Source organism: Myxocyprinus asiaticus, chromosome 44 (assembly GCF_019703515.2).
Source record: "Myxocyprinus asiaticus isolate MX2 ecotype Aquarium Trade chromosome 44, UBuf_Myxa_2, whole genome shotgun sequence".
NCBI classification, from domain to species: Eukaryota; Metazoa; Chordata; class Actinopteri; order Cypriniformes; family Catostomidae; genus Myxocyprinus; species Myxocyprinus asiaticus.
Genome location: NC_059387.1, coordinates 6,512,355 through 6,531,935, shown reverse-complemented (window position 1 = coordinate 6,531,935; position 19,581 = coordinate 6,512,355). Strand labels below are relative to the sequence as shown.

The 19,581-nt window shown below is 37.2% G+C and overlaps 1 protein-coding gene across 2 annotated transcripts in view; it reads left to right on the top strand.

Annotated features, from left to right (window-relative positions):
• LOC127434681 (divergent protein kinase domain 2A-like) overlaps positions 1 to 19,287 on the top strand; it is a 60,463-nt gene extending 41,176 nt beyond the window's left edge. For both annotated transcript variants that reach the window (XM_051687592.1, XM_051687593.1), the window contains 2 exons: positions 6,539 to 6,842; positions 16,016 to 19,287. In XM_051687592.1, the coding sequence (XP_051543552.1) occupies positions 6,539 to 6,842; positions 16,016 to 16,347 (636 nt within the window). In that variant the 3' untranslated portion in view covers positions 16,348 to 19,287. The remainder of the gene's footprint in view (positions 1 to 6,538; positions 6,843 to 16,015) is intronic.
• The last annotated feature ends 294 nt before the right edge of the window (positions 19,288 to 19,581 follow it).

Below are 19,581 nucleotides of genomic sequence, written 5' to 3'. Positions count from 1 at the left end.
GTGCCACGAGGCTGCACCTGAGAGCAGCGATGAGCTGCGTCTACACACGGTGAGCAAAGTTGCTGGAAGCAAATCCCGGAAGCATTTCAGAGGTATTTCTACTCCTGATGATGTCATGGTTGAGGTGCGTTCTAGTGTCTGTATACAGTATACAGTATGTTATGCTGACCAGCCTAAAGTCACCCTTAACCCTCATTAACAGCAAAGGCAACAACAATGCCCAACACAAAAGCTGTTGGCCTACTGTTTCTCTATTCAAATCCCTCTCTTGAGGTTTTTTGGAGGAGTACCCCCTCCTTCTTCAAGGGGGGTGTCTGATCAAAACCATTCAGGAACTGTGCTGTTAGACTGGGCAATCTGCCTATTGAGTCAGTCCTTGTATAGCGTATCGACCGCCCCCTCTTAGCCGACTGCACTCCTGCTGCTACTCTTTTTACTAATGACTAATATTAGACAGGGCTAATATTGCAGTTATTGCACATTTAGATTTATAATGCCTCAGAACAAATTGGATTTGCAGAAATTGTTGGCACGTTTTAGAACTGATTAGAGGAAATGTGTGTTTGGTTTACTGGATGCTTGGTGCCTTGGATTCGTTGGCATAACTGCAGTGTGGCCTTAAAAGTTTGAGTCAATGGATGGGCAATGTATTGAATGTATATAATATTTTTATTTAAGCAATAAGGCACTCAAGGCTGTGCTACATTGTTAATGTGTCATGGCTAAAGGTGGTTGCAGGCATAGCGCATAGCCGGATATATTCAAAATATGGCATGGCTTTCAGTGCTTTATTGCTTTAATAAAGAGGCTACTGCCTAATATATATATATATATATATATATATATATTATAGGATTAGCATATATATCGAATCAACTTTATAAATGAGAACACAGATATATTTTAATAATTTGTTATCATTTTAATAATTCTCTCATCATTTACTCATCCTCATGCCATCTCAGATGTGTATGACTTTCTTTCTTCAGCAGGACACAAACGAAGATTTTTAGAAAAATATTTCAGCTCTCTAGGTCCATCAATGCAAGTGAATGGTGACCAGAACTTTGATGGTTCAAAACACACATAAAGGCAGCAAAAAAGTAATCCATTTGACTCCAGTGGTCTAATCCCTGTCTTCAAAAGTGATATGGTAGGTGTGGGTGAGAAACAGATCAATATTTAAGTCCTTTTTTACTTAGATTTAGAGTGTTCTGTTTCTTACCCATTGATTTTTGGAGCTACAAAGGTCTGATCACCGTTCGCTTGCATTGTATGGACCTACAGTCTGAGATATTCTTCTAAAAATCTTAATTTGTGTTCAGCAGAAGAAAGTCAGTCAAACACATCTGGGATGGCATGAGGGTGAGTAAATGATGATTTTTTTTTGTTTGTTTTTTTGGGTGAACTATTCCTTTAATGTATTCTTATGTTGGTGCGTATAATCAAAATGGTGAAATCATCACAATCATTCTTCCTTGTGTTCATTTAGTGAAAAACCGTTTGAAAAACATTCCTTGACTATTTTTAACTAGATTTTTACTGTAACTTATTTCTTGTTTTTGAATCTACTTGGGTACAATGGCTTTTTGTTCAAAATAATGGTTCCTTTAAATGAGACATTTTAAGAGTAAATTAGTAAATACTGAGATATACCGTCATGTGCTTATTTTAGCTAAATTTTCCAGCCCTATTTGAATCATATCTCATCTGTCCTTTCTTAGATTCCATTTACACCTGGTATTAAGATGTGTTTCGAGTGATCCAATGGCATGTTGTCAGCGCTAAATACAGGTGTAAACAGGGTCTAAAACGTTTTGTGATCAGATCGCTGAAACCACATACGAAGGTAGTCAAAAACACTTGTGACCACATCACATTTGAGGTGTAAATACTAATCTGTCCTGATGCGTCCTGGACAGCAGCGAAGCACCACCCCCTCACCTGACAACAGCCGCTAAGCTTAAACTTTGCTGGTTATGAGCAGCTTGAAAAGGAAATCGGAACCGTCCGATTGGAACATTTGAAAAAGTGGTTACATACACAAGCACAAGAACTTTACGGATCTTCTTCAGTGTAGGAGCGGACTGGTCATAGGGAGAACCGGGACTTTTCCCGGTGTGCCGGCCACGAAACAGGGCCGAACGGGTGGCGATAAGCTGAAATGGGCTGCCGCATTATGCCGAACGTGCCGCGACTGGCTGAAGAGGGCCGCAAAATGGCAGAAAAGGACAACGACCACCAAGATGAGGAGGCAGCGTTACACTAAAGAATAGATGAAGGATGGTGAGGAGGATGTTGTTACGTTGAACACCAAGCGAGTGTACAGTATGTTATTTTTTGTGTGCATGTTTTTTAATCATATGGCTATCTTCCAAATGGAATTCTAGCTTACTACACACTGCACAGTATATTCTATGTACTGCAATTTAGTGAAAAAAAATTATGTGCACAGAATTGCAGAAACAAAATTAAGTCATATTTTACACAATATTTACTCATAATTTAATTAGTCAGATACTCGAGTATTGATGCTGACTACCACCCCTGGAGTCACGAGTTCGAATCCAGGGTGTGCTGAGTGACTCCAGCCAGGTCTCCTAAGCAACCAAATTGGCCCAGTTACTAGGGAGGATATAGTCACATCGGTTAACCTCCTCATGGTCGCGATTAGTGGTTCTCGCTCTCAGTGGGGTGCGTGTATCGCGGAGAGTAGCATGAGCCTCCACATGCCTGGAGTCTCTGTGGTGTCATGCACAGCGAGCCACGTGATAAGATGGGTGGATTGACTGTCTCAGAAGTGGAGGCAACTGAGTCTTGTCCTCCACCACCCAGATTGAGGTGAGTAACCGTGCCACCACGAGGACCTACTAAATTAGTGGGAATTGGACATTCCAAATTGGGAGAAAAGGGGATAAAAAATGTTTTATATATATTTTATTAAAAAAAGCACTTAGAGAAATATTCCGAGTTCAATTCAAGTTAAGCTCAATCCACAGCCTAACCATTTGTAGCATAATGTTGATTACCACACTAAATAATTTTGACATCACAGGTACAGTGAGACACTTACAATGGAAGTGAATGAGGCCAATTTGTAAGCGTTAAAATACTCCATTTCCAAAGTATAGCCACAAGAACATTATACATGTTGATATGAATTAAGTGTGATAAAATCACTTACAGTGTTAACTGGCATCGTGCCATCATGGCAATAAAGTATTATTGGATATACAGTATCTTTACACAGAAAAGGTTAGTAAGTGATTTTATCACATTAAAATCATGTTAACACTTATTTTGTTTATGTCTTGTTGCTACACTTTTGAAACAATATGTATTTGAATGTTTAGAGACAGGCCTCATTCACTTTCATTGTAAGCAACTTACAGTAACCATGATTTTTGCTTATTTTTAAAGAAAAGGTGGGGTGATTTTTCTTTTTCTTTTTTTGGAATCATCAAACTTTTATTGAACCTGGTACAGTCATTTTAAAAACAAAAATTGTTTATTATCCATTTATAAGGCTGTCAGTATATTTTGCGACTAACACAAAATTGGTTAATTGCATGTGGACACTGTTATTAAGCAGTTGATCTCAAAATGGCCAAATATAATGGGTGGTATATCAGTCTATCATTATATATATATATATATATATATATATATATATATATATATATATATATATATATATATATTACAATTGTACACCTTATGCAATGATAAACGTGTAGTATGCTAATTTTTCATGTGAAGGATACATTGTTTAATTCAATGAATGGTGTCTGATTATTGTCTTTGTAGATAGATATGGACAGTTTGCTTTTTAAATTTAATTTAGTGCAAAAACTTCTTCATTTGCAGTCTAATTAAATAATGAGGCAAGAATGAGAATAAATAAAATGCATTTGTCACAACGGAATTAAAAGGTCAAGTTTATTTTAGAGGTACTAGACATTGTGGAATACACTAGTCTTGCTCTGTTGTATGCAGTACATTTTGGTGTACACGAAATGCAAAAGGTCATCTGCGTCATCCATGCACACAAAAAATTTGCATATGGTGTGTGTTTACTCTTTCTGAAATACTAGTTTGAGAGTGTAACACAAGAGCCAGAACTGATCTGCAGATGCTTTTTTCTGTCCTTTTACTGATTGTATGTTTTTAAATAATATGTGTATAGTGAAATATTAATGCGACTCTCCATTAAACTTTACCAAGATTCTGAGGCAGATTAAACTAAACTATTAGATTTCTCCGACTGTGAAATAAAAGAGAATCCGATTGCACTTATACACCATTTTACGTGCGTAGCGCTGTCTGTCAATATCAATGAAGCTCGCGCAAGTCATTTGAGTAGCTTGGAAAAATTAAGCAGGTTAAATTATTGCTGAATAGCAGCTGTACGTAACAAGACGAAGGTTTTGTACATTTCAAATATGAATCATTAGAACAGAGTGGCACTGTGATTGAATAAAGCAGACTGTGCACCCTGGACGGTAAATTTATTTGCTTTTTCTTTTATTTTGTTCTAATTTGTGCTCTTTCATGTGTAATTGCCTGTGCTCTTCAACACTGTAGTAGAAGGAATAGAGAGTAAAGCTGTAATGAGACATGCCCACTCAAGGCCCTCAGAGACCAACCCAGTTACTGGGGTACAGCTGCCTTACTTGCCTCATTTGTGTTTTTCAAAAGAGATTTGCAAAGTAAAGTCACAACTGACAGATGTCTTCCCGACATCCAAAGATTTTTTGTAGCTAAATGTGGCTTAGGCAGATTAAGCATAATATTGAAATAACTAGATTTTTAAATTTTCTGAAGGAAATGTGAGGGGTGCTTGATGAAAAAGTCACAGCCATGATGCTATGGTGCTTTGGATGCTTTCCAGGGTGTTGCTACAGTGTTGGGGAGTAATCAACTAAAAGTAGCAACACTACTAACTATATTTTTCAGTAGCGTGCACTGATATGACATGTTTTATTAGTGTATACAAATTTACGTTCACTTTAATGTTGTCACTCTACTTGTTTAACCCTGGTTAACCATGGTTTTACTATAGTTGTTGTAGGAAACATGACTGTAGTAACCATGTTGTTTTGACTGGAAAAAACTGTAGTAGTAATGTTTAATTCTGAGGTTACTGTTGTTTTACAGCAAAGAAATTGGTTAGACTATTGTTACTGTAGTAAAACCATGGTTCATTTAAAGGGTTAGTACACCCAAAAATGAAAATTCTCTCATTATTTACTCACCCTCATGCCATCCCAGGTGTGTATGACTTACTGTCTGCAGCAGAACAGATTTGAAGAAAAATAGAAAAATATCTCTGCTCAGTAGGTCTTTAAAGGTCTAGAGGATGGTGATCAGAGCTTTGAAGCTCCAAAAATCACAGACAGTCAGCATATATGTCATCCATATGACTCCAGCGGTCTTGGTGTTAAAAAGTCAATATTTAAGTACTTTTTAACTCTAAGCCATCGCTTCCGGTTAGCAAGCAGAATGCACGTGACATAATTGCATTGGTATGTGAGACATGCAAAAACTGACGCACGTGCGACACAACCAGAAGAGCAGCACTGTATACAACTGAGTAGGAGGAACGCTGTACAGTAGATTTGTTGGTTTTGATGTGTTATACAGTATATTCCGATATGTTATATGGCTTCAATTTAGTTTGCTACTTTTTGTTTGTAGCTTGTAGTGTAGTGAACTACTTTTTTAAAAGAGTAGCTTGACTGTAGTTTAACTACTATACATTAAGAGTAGCGTGTAGCTTCCACAACACTGTGTCAGTGCATTCTGAGTGTTTTACTGCGCTGCCATGCTGTTACTAGGGTGTTGTTGGTAGTTCTGGGTGGTTGCTAGGGCGTTGATAAATGATTGCTTACTGGCCAAAGTTAAAAGAGCCCACTCCAAAGTCTCTATTATACTCTGGTCCCTAGATATGGTATGGGTACCTTCTTGAATGTCTATAGTTTTTTTTTTTGTTTTGTTTTTTTTTTTCTCCTGTTTTGTCATCTGCCAGGCAAAAATGAAAAGTCTGATTGCTAGCACACCTTTTCTCAACCATCTGTTCAATTTGCATTCATTTTCGTAGCACAAACAATGTGGGACAAGTTAGATGCCAAGTTTATAGCTCTTAAGTATGAGCAATAGAAATGGTGATGTTTGGCTTTGCAAACACTTAATAACTTGCTGTTTTGTATGCAATTGATGTAGTGTTTTTCCCTCCTCTTAAAGTAGACCCCCTACCAATGCAGTTAGCTTTCATCATAAACATTTAAACTCAGGAGCACCGCAGTCATCGTTGAAGCCAGTGCAGTCCTTAAAGTCCAATTAACTGTTATTTTATTATGTCATTTGAAGTTCAACACATGGTGTAGCCAACTTCCTTCCTTCAAATCGTTTTCAATTTAACTTGATGTTTGGCGAAGAGGTACGATGGGAATCTTTAAACTCTCTCAGTAGGGTCCGTTAATGTTGTTGTTGAATATAAACTCAGTCATTCCTTTGTGTGCTTCTGGCTTGTTCTCAGAGTTTCCCATCAGATGAAGGCTGGCCATTCGCAAAGTACCTGGGCGCTTGTGGACGGATGGTGGCGGTGAACTACGTGGGCGAGGAGCTTTGGAGTTTCTTCAACGCTCCTTGGGAGAAGAGAGTAGATCTGGCCAAGCAACTGATGGACATTGCAGAGCAGCTCACTAACAATGACTTCGACTTTGCTCTCTACCTGCTGGACGTCAGTTTCGATAACTTTGCTGTGGGCCAGCGGGATGGGAAAGTCATCGTGGTGGACGCAGAGAATGTGGTTGTGGCCGACAAGAGGTTGATCAAACAAAGTGAGTGAATAGAATATCCTGTTTCTACATGTTGAGTAATCCATGTGTAAAAGGAGTCTGAATCTTTCACTGACACACAGTTTTATTTAGCATTCTTTCATAATTAGGAAAGCTGCAATATTTTTAAATCACCATTGGATTATTCCATGTCAAATAAACCAGATTTCAAAAACTCAGACACTTTTAGAAAAAAAAAATAAAAATAAAATAATAATAAAATTATTAGGAAAAGTGTTTCAATATTTGGTGCTTTGGTGCTTGGACCCCCTTTGGTGCTTTGTACATTTCTGATATCCAATAAATAGATATACTGTAGGTATTGCACTACTTGAAGAGCCACATGTATTGCTTATTCTTACATTTTGACATTATTGTTTTTATGTGAATAAATCAAGGTACATTTCTAGTTTCAAAATTATTTGTACTTCAGACCTTTGTTTTGTTGGACAAGAAAAACTAGTTTCATACCATGTGACCCACATTGACCATTGAAAGTGGGTAACATTTAACAATTTACGCATGGAGCCACATTGAGAGCCCCATCTCTCTGGGATTTAACAATATGGGGCCTTAAAAATAAAAATACAAAAAGAGGAGTTTGTTCTAAACCAGAATCTTAAAGGATATTACAATATATTTAAAACTTCTGGAGTTATAGGCAGCCCAACTTTGGAAAAACAACACAAAAAAGTGCTTTTTCCCCATTTTTGGACTCACATCATTGGCATATAATGCAACAAAGGGTGCTGAAGTCAATTGATTTTAGTAAAAAACCTACCTATCTCTTTGTTAACATAAAATAATGACGCTTCCACTTTTCTAAGGTATTTTTTATTTTATTTTTTACCTGTAGTTTTGTTCAACTCATAACCAAAAATCAAAAAAGGACGCAAGGAGAGTAAACGAGGGTGCACAGTTAAAGAAGTGAGAAGCAGCCATTATCCACATTATGGAAAAAAATGTTGCTTGTCTGAGTCATGGCACTGCTGTAGTGTACGTGTATGTGACACAAAGGGAGCCAGGGTGCTCCCATGGGAATGCAGGTTTGAGTTTGAGTGTCATTTCCCAGTCCAATTTCTTCTCTCCTTCCATCCTCATTCTTGTCTATCTTCATTGTCCTTTCCATTTAAGGCATAAAAAGCACATAAGTCAAAGCTCTACTTTTACTAAAAATATTTACGATGTTTTGAATACAGGAATAAATACACAGAAAGTGCTGTTATGTGCCCACAGTGTGCCAGTCTCGAGTATGTCACCAGCGTATAAAGATATATGCCTTTGTGTTCTGTGATAGAGTCTCAGGGGAGATACCCAACATCAGATAGGACACTGTTCAGAGAACGACATTTGTCCCTGAAAGCCGCGGATAAAATGTGTGTCTGTGCAGGTGGGTATGTGAGAGACCTGCATGTGAGGACAGAGTGACGCCAGTCGGTTCCCTCTTCAATGGTGACTTGTCGCAGTGCCAAAAGCCTCACAGAGGAAGCTCTGTCATTGATTAGGAGAGAGCCCTTGAGGGGAGGGCATCCCCCTTTACTAGTTAAACAGCTCCACTAGGATGAATTTAAATAGTCTTAGCTTTTAAAGGAAAAGTTAACCTCAAAATAAAAAAAAGGCTGTTATTGTTTTCAGTAGAACTCAAAAGAACATTTGTGAAGATTCTTACTGTAGCTCTTTTTTGTACAATGACAGTTCATAATGTCCATGGCTGTTGAGAGGACATAAATAACAACATAAAAGCACCTTAAACGTAGTTATGGTGGAAAACATATATTTACCAGAAAACTTATTTTGTGATGCTCAGGAATCTGGTCAAGGAAATGGCATATTTAACTCCAAATCAATACAAACTCTCTCTCTAAATAATATATCAGTACCATATTTTCATTAAATACACCGATCAGCCACAACATTAAAACTAGTGCCCAGGGGCCTGGGTAGCTCAGTGGTAAAGACGCTGGCTACCACCCCTGGAGTTCGCTAGTTTGCTAGTTTGAATCCCAGGGCGTGCTGAGTGACTCCAGCCAGGTCTCCTAAGCAACCAAATTGGCCCGGTTACTAGGGAGGGTAGAGTCACATGGGGTAACCTCCTCGTGGTCGCTATAATGTGGTTCGTTGTCGGTGGGGCACGTGGTGAGTTGAGCGCGGATGCCGCGGTGGATGGCGTGAAGCCTCCACATGCGCTATGTCTCCGTGGCAATGCGCTCAACAAGCCATGTGATAAGATACGCGGGTTGATGGTCTCAGACGTGGAGGCAACTGGGATTCGTCCTCCGCCACCCAGATTGAGGCGAATCACTACGCAACCATGAGGACTTAAAAGCACACTGGGAATTGGGCATTCCAAATTGGGTGAAAAAGGGGAAAAATCAGCATAAAAAAAACTAGTGCCCGATATAATAGGCCGATATTATATTTCACCTTTCACCGATATATTGGTATCGCCATATAAGTTTACCGATATGCACTGATATGAAAACTTTTTTTCAGAACATATAATGCAGAAAACAATGCTTTAGAATTGGTGTCATTACGTAGTTTGTCCAGCAGAGCGTGCTCCAACCAGCCCGTCTGGCACCAACAATCATTCCACATTTCAAATAAAAAAAAAAAATTGTGTCTGATTACAAAAACAAAAGGCTCAACTTATATAACCACATCTGGACCACTTCTAATGAAATCAATCATGTAAAGTGGATTATTATTTTTATTTTAAAACAACTTCAATTGCAGAAAACAAGGAACCTGCAAGAAACATCTAAAACTTTTAAATCATTTACCAAATATAGCCTACTTTGAACCAGTTAAACAAATAAATTTTACATTCCTATGGCCAACTTCCTTTTATTTAAAAAAAGCATAATGACACTGCAATTTAAAATAAATTTGATGAGTGAGCCACTTTTATAAATACAGTGCATTACACTTGATTCAAACCTATGAAAAGACAAAACTAAAGAATGCAGTCAAGTCTCAAACTCACTGTAAACACAACGATATGCTTTAACATACAAAAAGAAAAGAAACAAAATGCATGTGACATAAATAAATACTGTATAATGGAGTGTTTACTCAGATCCAGTATGATCCTCTATAGCAAAGCCAGAAGGCACCAATCAAAACCCACATGTAGAGTAGCACGTGCCTGAAAAAGCCATAATTTATCGGCTTTAATATATTGGCCAAATTTTCCGATGACTTTAAAATTCACATTTATCATCCAATACCGATATGGTCGCCTATATATTGTGCATCCTTAATTTTAACCATGATTTTCAGACTGAAACCATAGTAATAATACAGGAAAACGGAAACTACAGTAATGCAAACATATTTTATTTTTGCATAATAATTTTGTTCAACAATGCTCTGTAGATTTTGGAGTAAAATAGGACCAGGACATTATCTTGAAAGGTTTTGTCCGAATCACTATGCAGCTTTTTTGGAGCTTGACAGATGTCGTCATTATGATTGGAAATGAGCTGCGTAAAGATTCTTCAAAAATTGCCCTTTTGTTTTCCACAGAAAAAAACATATCAGCACATCGGTTCGGAATGACATAAGGTCAGGGCTTTAGTGGCTAATCAGGAGGACCGGGAGAATTCCTGGTGGGCCGCTCAAAAATTGGCCGGCAGGTCCGCATGTTTATTAATAAACTTTTAGTCATGTCAGTCGCGTAGCAGTTGCCAACTGTCCGTATCATCTGGAATATAAAGGATCAGAATTGAATTCTGTATCACAGCAGACAAAGTCTCTACAGTATTTTATCATCTCACACCCAAACAAATGAGAACGTGGGCAGTGAGAGATGAAACATTGGCTGTTGCGCCATCACACAGAGCTTCGCTTAACAGTGGGGGAAGAATCACAGAAGATCCAGCCAATTTAAAAATATATATATATATATATATATTTGCTGAATGGATGAATGTGCTTTAGGTAGCAGATCATCACAAGTTCAAAACTGACTGTAGTCTCACAATCTCAATCAGTTAATATCTGAAATCCTAATTTCTTGCAGTTCAGAATGATAATAACAATATTCTTTAATGTCACAAAGAATACTTAAAGTAAATCAATGCTGATGCAAGAGAATGACATGGTATGAAAAAAGGGGACTCTATAGCTCTCAAAAACTGCACCGAGTGCTTTCAAAATTGTATAGTGTTTTCAAGCCCGATATTCTTAAAGAGAAAGTAACCATTTTGCCGGTGTCCTTAACATTTACACTGGCGGACAAAAGTTTGGAATAATGTACAGGTTTTGCTGTTTCGGAAGAAAATTGGTACTTTAATTCACCAAAGTGGCATTCAACTGATCACAAAGTACAGTCAGGACATTACTGATGTAAAAAACAGCACCATCACTATTTGAAAAAAGTCATTTTTGATCAAATCTAGACAGGCCCCATTTCCAGCAGCCATCACTCCAACACCTTGTCCTTGAGTAATCATGCTAAATTGATCATTTGGTACTAGAACAATCACTTGCCATTATATCAAACACTGCTGAAAGCTATTTGGTTCATTAAATGAAGCTTAACATTGTCTTTGTGTTTGTTTTTGAGTTGCCACAGTATGCAATAGACTGGCATGTCTTAAGGTCAATGTTAGGTCAAAAATGGCAAAAAAGAAACAGCTTTCTCTAGAAACTCATCAGTCAATCATTGTTTTGAGGAATGAAGGCTATACAATGCTTGAAATTGCCAAAAAAACTGAAGATTTCATTCAAAGGTGTACACTACAGTCTTCAAAGACAAAGGACAACTGGCTCTAATAAGGACAGAAAGAGATGTGGAAGGCCAGATGTACAACTAAACAAGAGGATAAGTACATCAGAGTCTCTAGTTTGAGAAATAGATGCCTCACATGTCCTCAGCTGACAGCTTCATTGAATTCTACCCGCTCAACACCAGTTTCATGTACAACAGTAAAGAGAAGACTCAGGGGTGCAGGCCTTATGGGAAGAATTGCAAAGAAAAAGCCACTTTTGAAACAGAAAAACAAAAAGAAAAGGTTAGAGTGGGCAAAGAAACACAGATATTGGACAACAGATAATTGGAAAAGAGTGTTATGGATCTTAACCCCATTGAGCATTTGTGGGATCAGCTAGACTGTAAGGTGTGTGAGAAGTGCCCGACAAGACTGCCACATCTATGGCAAGTGCTACAGGAAGTGTGGGGTGAAATGTCACCTGAGTATCTGGACAAACTGACAGATAGAATGCCAAGGATCTGCAAAGCTGTCATTGCTGCATGTGGAGGATTTTTTTGATGAGAACTATTTGAAGTAGTTTTATGAAGTTCTGAAAAAAAATAAAATTCAAATTGTAATAGTAATTTTTCACATTATTAATGTCCTGAGTATACATTGTGATCAGTTGAATGCACTTTGGTGAATAAAAGTACCAATTTCTTTCCATAAGAGCAAAATCTGTACATTATTCCAAACTTTTGGCTGCCAGTGTACATTCCAAATAAAAGAAAATAAGAGATCTGTTACTTTTAGTCTTTTTCATTCTTATTGCTGGAAATTGGCTTACATACACACTACACTTAAAATTGTAATTGTGTTAGAAATATTTTTTTACATCTTGAAATATTTATGCACAGTTCCAGTTCCATAGTGTCATTATTTACGTAGGTAGTCATCAAAATACACTTGACATTAAAATTCACTTTTTTTGTGTGTGTCTTGTGTCAAAAGGCTAAAATCTAAGTGATTTAAACTTTGCCATATGATGTATAGAGACACACTGCATTAGGGCGAGTAAATATGGACACATTTTTAATTTTGGGGTGAACCATTCATTTCAAGGGATATTTTTTTATTTATTTTTTCTCCCAATTTGGAATGCCCAATTCCCAATGTGCTTTTAAGTCCTCGTGGTCGTGTAGTGATTCACCTCAATCCGGGTGGCAGAGGATTTATCCCAGCTGCCTGAGACCGTCAACCCGCGCATTTTATCACGTGGCTTGTTGAGCGTGTTGCCACGGAGACATAGCATGTGTGGAGGCTTCACGCCATCCACCGCAGCATCCACACTCAACTCACCACGCGCCCCACCGAGAACGAACCACATTATAGCGACCACGAGGAGGTTACCCCATGTGACTCTACCCTCCCTAGCAACCGGGCCAATTTGGTTGCTTAGGAGACCTGGCTGGAGTTACTCAGCACGCCCTGGGATTCGAACTAGCGAACTCCAGGGGTGCTACCCAGGCCCCCCATTTTAAGGGATACTAAAGATTCATTACATTGTTTTCACAGAAAGCTGAGAGACATTGTACTCCAATTAGAAATTAAGTTTAGCATTACATAGGTGTAAATCATCTTGGTGATTTCATACAAGGCCATAGCTAGTGGGGTGAAAGGTGGTAACGATTCTAGGGGCCCAAAGTCCAAGGGGCCCCACAACTAATTTGAAACCGTATTTTTTGAATAGGTAAGGGGCCCAGAGCAATATACAGTCAGGGGGCCCAGAATTCTTTACTACGGCCCTGACTTCACACAAGGGGATTAAGACAAAAAGAGCCTTTGTGAGGAACAATTGATGGAACAAAGGCCAGTCAATTAGGCTGTAAGTTCACCAGAGCAGTATTTAAAGAGCACAAAGACACATTGATCCGCAGATCCGTAATGAAATTATCCGTGGTGCTTTGGAGAAACAGACGTCTTGGATACAGGATGTTTGCCTAAGCCAGCGATGCAGGGAAAGCCACAGCATAAACTGAATTTAGCTGTGGAGCTCGGCTCCGCTCCACTGATTCTCACAATCGCATGTGTCTCTTTGGCCTGCTAAAGATGATCACTGGTTTTCTCCTACCCTTTCAATGGATGAATAGCTTGTCCTTATGGAAAACAGCACCGATTAGGATAACAAAGGTTTATGTTATTATTCACTGAATATATCTGGCCCAAAATGGCAAATAGGACCATGTGATTGATCACGTTACATGTCAGTCAGACGACTCTTCCTGTCTTAAGTGTCCGGTTCAGAAAAAGCTGGAAGATGGTCCAGACCTTTTGCTGTTTAGTCAATGATAATTCTGATGTAGCATGCCAGTCACATTCGTTAGGTGCTGCCACAGTAAATTGCTTCTCACCTTGGCTCTCTCAGCGCTGGTAGATCTGTCTTCAGCAGTGATTGAGTTTGAGCATGTGTCTGGAACCTGGGGCACAACGTGATGCCGGCAAAATCAAAGATTGAGTAGTCAGAGTTGAGGAAGGGCAAGAGTCTGAGAGTGCATTAAGTTTCCCAAACATGATTATAGTTTGGCAACTGATTATGGCTTGGCATCTCCTGGGGTTTTCCACTCTAATCAATTTGATCATTAATGCAGCTCCAAAGAGTTTCTCATCATACAAAATGTTATTTATTTGCCCTGGTTGCCTCGTCCTTGAAAAGTATACAGAGATGAAGGTTGAATGGATCGGTGTTGTGGGTAGAGAAATAGGCCAATTTGTGTGTTTCTATTAAGAAGGGAACAGGCTGTATCCCAGAAATGGGCACATGATAGCTTCAGTGCTGTTTCAAAGTCAAGAGTGGCTCTCCACCTGATATGTTCATTGTGTTCAAACTGCATGAGAGCATCCAAATGTTGTGATTTATAAAAAGCAGAAAATATGTTCAAGTGATAGTTCACACTAAAATGAAACTCCTGTCATTATTTGATCACTTTCATGCTGTTCCAAACATGTATGCTGTTATTATTTCCATGGAAAATAAAACGAGAAATTGAAACAGCTCTTTTCCATATAACAACATTCATAGTGACCATGCCAAGAACTAAAAAGGACAAACGACTCCATAAAAGTAGTCCATACGACTCATCAGTGTTAATCTCATCAATAAAATTACTGATGAAAATGTTTGATGAAGGTTTTTTGGATTTTGTCAACGATAACTAAAAAAACGAGGCGAAAAAGACGCATCATGATGATATTGAAGTGATTTTAATTCAAACATACAGCTAACAAAAATATGATGTGACGATATATTAACAATAATTCAGCAAAATATTAACAATGCACTAACAATGTTGTTTATATAAAAAAGAAAAAAAATTGAGAAAAAAATACTCAAACGTATCCTCTATATGTGATTAATCAGATGTATCCAAAAAAAATAAAGGTGTTTCTTCAACTTTGGGAAAGTTCATGTCCCAGAGGTTGATTTATATATATATATATATATATATATATAAATGTCACTTTAAAATTGACTTTAATTACTTTTAACTGCTTTATTTTTGGTAATTTTCAAATAACTTTTATATATCTATATTTTATATGTACAGTTTTTTTTTTTTCTTTTCTTTTAGCCTTCTCCTAGATCCAGACTATCAATATTAAAACTCTGAATATATATTATAAAAATTACATGTTTAAAACTATGATAATTAGGAATGTTATAAAATATCGCTAAATAAATTATTGATCAGCACATCATTTTCTAGATACTTTTTTAAAGCATCAGTGTATTAATGTTAGCCAACATTTCAATTAGAAGCCTAATTTGTATACTTTCCAATTAACTGTCAGTTGACCTTCCGTTTAATGTAGTCTGGCGTAATAGCTTTGGGGGACCACAAGGGGGTGATATAACATTTACTGTACTTAATACTGAAGGACTCGTTGTGAATCGAGTCATCATATAAACAAAAGTGACAGAGGTTTTTGTACTTCTGTGATGTTGAAGAGTTTGCAGTGGTGTATGAAACTGGTGCAACTGCACAAACTGAACAATTAGAAATGGCAACGTTTATTATGCAATTTCTCTGTATGTAGCCTTGAATAGTTTTCATTCAAACTGTCAAACCACAAAAATACATACTTGTTACTGAAAATACATTGTGTAGGCTATATGAAAGATACATGTACACAATCTGTGTCCTTTGATAATGATTTGAGATGAATTTAATGAAAAAATATTGTCAAATTGAGTAAAACTGACTAAATTTAACAAGTACAACATGAAAAAATATTTACTAAATTTAAAGGACATTGTCCTCAAAGCACAAATACTCTATAATTGTATAATTGTAAAATACTGGCTTTGTTTTGAAGTTTCAAACCCCAAAACAACTTCTAATGAGCAAAATCAGATCGTCTGTGATGCATTTCCATCAATGGCTGCATTCTTACAATTGTCCCTCTCGTTCTGTCCTGCAGATAAACCTGAGAACTACGACGTCTGGTACGAGAGCAAGTTTGAGGAGTGTGACAAGGAGGCCTGCCTTTCCTTCTCCAAAGACATGTTGTGTTCGCGGGTCACAGTGGACCACAACTATTACGCAGTCTGTCAGAACCTTCTATCGCGATATGCGACATGGCGAGGCAGCTCTGGTGGGCTCCTTCACGACCCCCCGCCACGCATAGCCAAAGACGGCCAGCTTGAAGCTCTGTTGGACGAGTGCGCCAACCCCAAAAAGCGGTACAGCCGCTTCCAGGCAGCTAAAGAACTGCGCGAGTACCTAACCCAGCTCAGTGGCACCTTGAGGTAATGACAGGTCACACCTGTCAGTGCTCAACCTCCACCCATCAGTGTCTGATGATGTCATCGGGGTTTGGCGATTCCCATTGGACTCACGATAAAGAGATAGAGAACTGTGGGGGTCCATGTCTTGAAGTTTTGACGTCTGGGCAAAAGGAAGCTTTGGTCAACTGTAACTCTATCTCAGACCAATCATCCATCACTTCTGTGTATATTTTGTTTTGCTTACATTAATTAATAAATTATTGAAGAGTCTTAGGTTTAATTTGCAATAAAAGCTGCAGGTATGCTATTGTTGTTAAGACAGAAACATACTTTACACAAGTATGTAGACTTGAATGCTTTGCCAACGCACTGCAAATAGATGTTATTATTCAGGTAGCTAGCAATAAACTGTGGCAGGCCAAACTGACTTTTAATCATGTGCTGGAGATTAATTATATATAATTAAATTTTCACTAGTTAAAATGCTAATTCTTGCATTTTTACTTGCAGAATTGATTTCTAATTGATTTGAATGATTTCTAATTCACTTCTGTTCAAAATGCAATTACAGATATCTATAATTAATCTCTTACTAGTTAAAATTCTAAATATTCAGATGATGACTAGTATGTTCTTACTAGTAAAAATAGTTTAAAACAATTGTATTAAAACTAGTTATTTTTTATATCTGTTATTGCATTTTGAACAGAAGTGAATGACATAATTGTGAAATTCTACTAGTGAAAATGCAGTTTTAGACATCAAAACTTATGTTTGTTACTAGTTGAAATTCCATGTTTTTCAAGAATGTGTATTTCCGCAAGTAATAATGTAATTTTTATATCAAGAATTAAAAATTTGTACTAGTGCAAACCTTAACTAATGAAAATTTAATTATAGATACTTCAATATAATTAATATCCTGCATATGATTAAATGTTGAAAGGACTTGTGATTATTAATGTCTATAGTTTAAAGCTGAAGAGTGTAATTTCTTCGCCACCATCATCACCAAACGCAATTGCAATCAACCTATAAGTGTTTTTTTTTTTTTTTATGATGTCAGTACATATTAAGCTGGGATAGAAGGAAATATTTAATGAAGAAAAAGTTGCACAAATCAGCTTTAAATAACTTTAACTACCCTACTCAGCAAGATTCTCTTCAAACTGTTGCTCCGCCACGACAGTAGTTCAACTGAAAGAGAAACAAATCATAGAATGAGACCGTTTAAGCCAGTGACTACTATAGCACCCCTTGTGACAATGTTGAGAATGCAACACATACTTGCTAAACAGTTACGTCATCAATTGCAGTCTGACACATTTCATAATGTAACAGCTCACAGAATCAAGCTTAAGTAGCTAGAAGTGTCAAGGTTCATGTACTTGCGCAAGTATGTTTTCGGCCTTAACATCCTGCAGTTTACTTTGAGTTTAATTGCAAAAATTGTTGACACTCAGAAAGGTGTCTGGGAATGTTAGTTCACAGAGTGACTACAGTGATCCCAAAAAGTATTTGGACACTTAAGCCACACCTATAAATGTATAAAAATCATTACAGTAGGTACATAATATCAAACCATATGTCATCTGCAAACAAATGATGCTAGACTTTTTCTCAGAACTTAAATTTTTTTGCCATTTTTGCAACTGTAGGGTAAGTTTTGTGGATTTTAGTGGATGCATGAAGTCGTAGTTCATCACATGAACTATGGACATGTTCCACTAATATTTGACAGCCAGGTAATGTCTTTTGGTCTTTATGTTGAACAGTATATGTAGTGTTTTATAATTCAAAACCCAATGAAGTTCTTTTTTGTGAAATGCTTTGATTAAATAGTGTGCTTGTTCAAATACTTGTTCGGGCCACTGTATGTCTCAAACTTGTTAGAGAGTGTCTTCGTCTAATTGTTTTACTTGCATTCCAGAAAGAATATGTTTGGCATAGTGTAATTTTGAAATGCTAAAGAGGATTTCAAAATCTGTACATAATTAGAGGAGATTGGAGGGGAAATGAGTTGAAATTGCTTTGCATATACCAAAGAGTCTGGTTCTATGTAACTCAAACCTCTAAATTAAAGGGGCAGAGCTTCTCAGTAAAAATGAGCATTTTCAACCAATCAAATTTACCCCAGAGCAACTTCATAAATGCATTTAGACTTGTTGCAAAAATTTGTGTTTGTATTAATCAAGCAAAAGTCCATGGAGGGCCACAATGAATATAAATTATGTATCACTATTAAATCAGAGCAAGGCCCAAGCATCTAATTGGCAATTAACTATAAATGATCTACTGGCATAGGATGTGTTGTAGCACTATGAAACTCCACAACCTGGGAATGTGCATCCATGCAGGCTTAAAAAGAGACTTTCTATCTTTAAAATCCATCTTAACATTTCAGTTACACAGCTCTGCAATTGAATTAATCAAAATGTATTTAGATGTCTCTAACACTTAAGATCATTTAACTTTGAGCCATTCTTTCCCTCCCTTGGTTTGATTTTGCACTTGGTGGACCGATGAATTAGATCAGTATGCTAATGAGTATATGTTAGATAGTGAAGTGTGCAAGTGCTTGACTGACAACATCACTTCGTTGAGCATGAACGTTTGAAAACTAGCTAATTGCTTTCAATTTATTTTTTCTGCCAGATCAAATTAATAAAATAAATCCAGATTTTAATCTTTGTATTTCCATGTTTGGGTTCTGGCCATGCAGGCCCACAATAGTCAAAGCAATAATTGTTGATCACACCATTATCTCTGAAAATCCCCTGCTTTCATCAAATCTTTACCTGTTATTGGATGGCCTCTCTTTGGGTGTTGGCACGTGAGGGATATTTTGCGTGCATAAATAACTGTCCGCTTTTGTACTGTAAGTATATTTCTGTTGAGTATTTAATCAGCTGTGTCTGATTTTACTGTGCCTTTCATTCAGAAGTTGTATTTACAACTTTTTAGTCCGTTTAAATATCAAATAAATGAATATATATATATATATATATATATATATATATATATATATATATATATATATATATATATATATATGCACTTTGTGTCCTTTGTCTGTTTTATTTGTGCTGCTACTGGCAGCATTGATGATTACAATTGGCTCTGAATCGCCTCATTTCATAGACCAACTTCCTTAAGGTAACACTTTAAAATAAGGTCCCATTCGTTAAACACAGGGTTGGGGAGTAAATTAATCCATGTAATGGGATTACGTATTTAAAATACAAAATATAAGTAACTG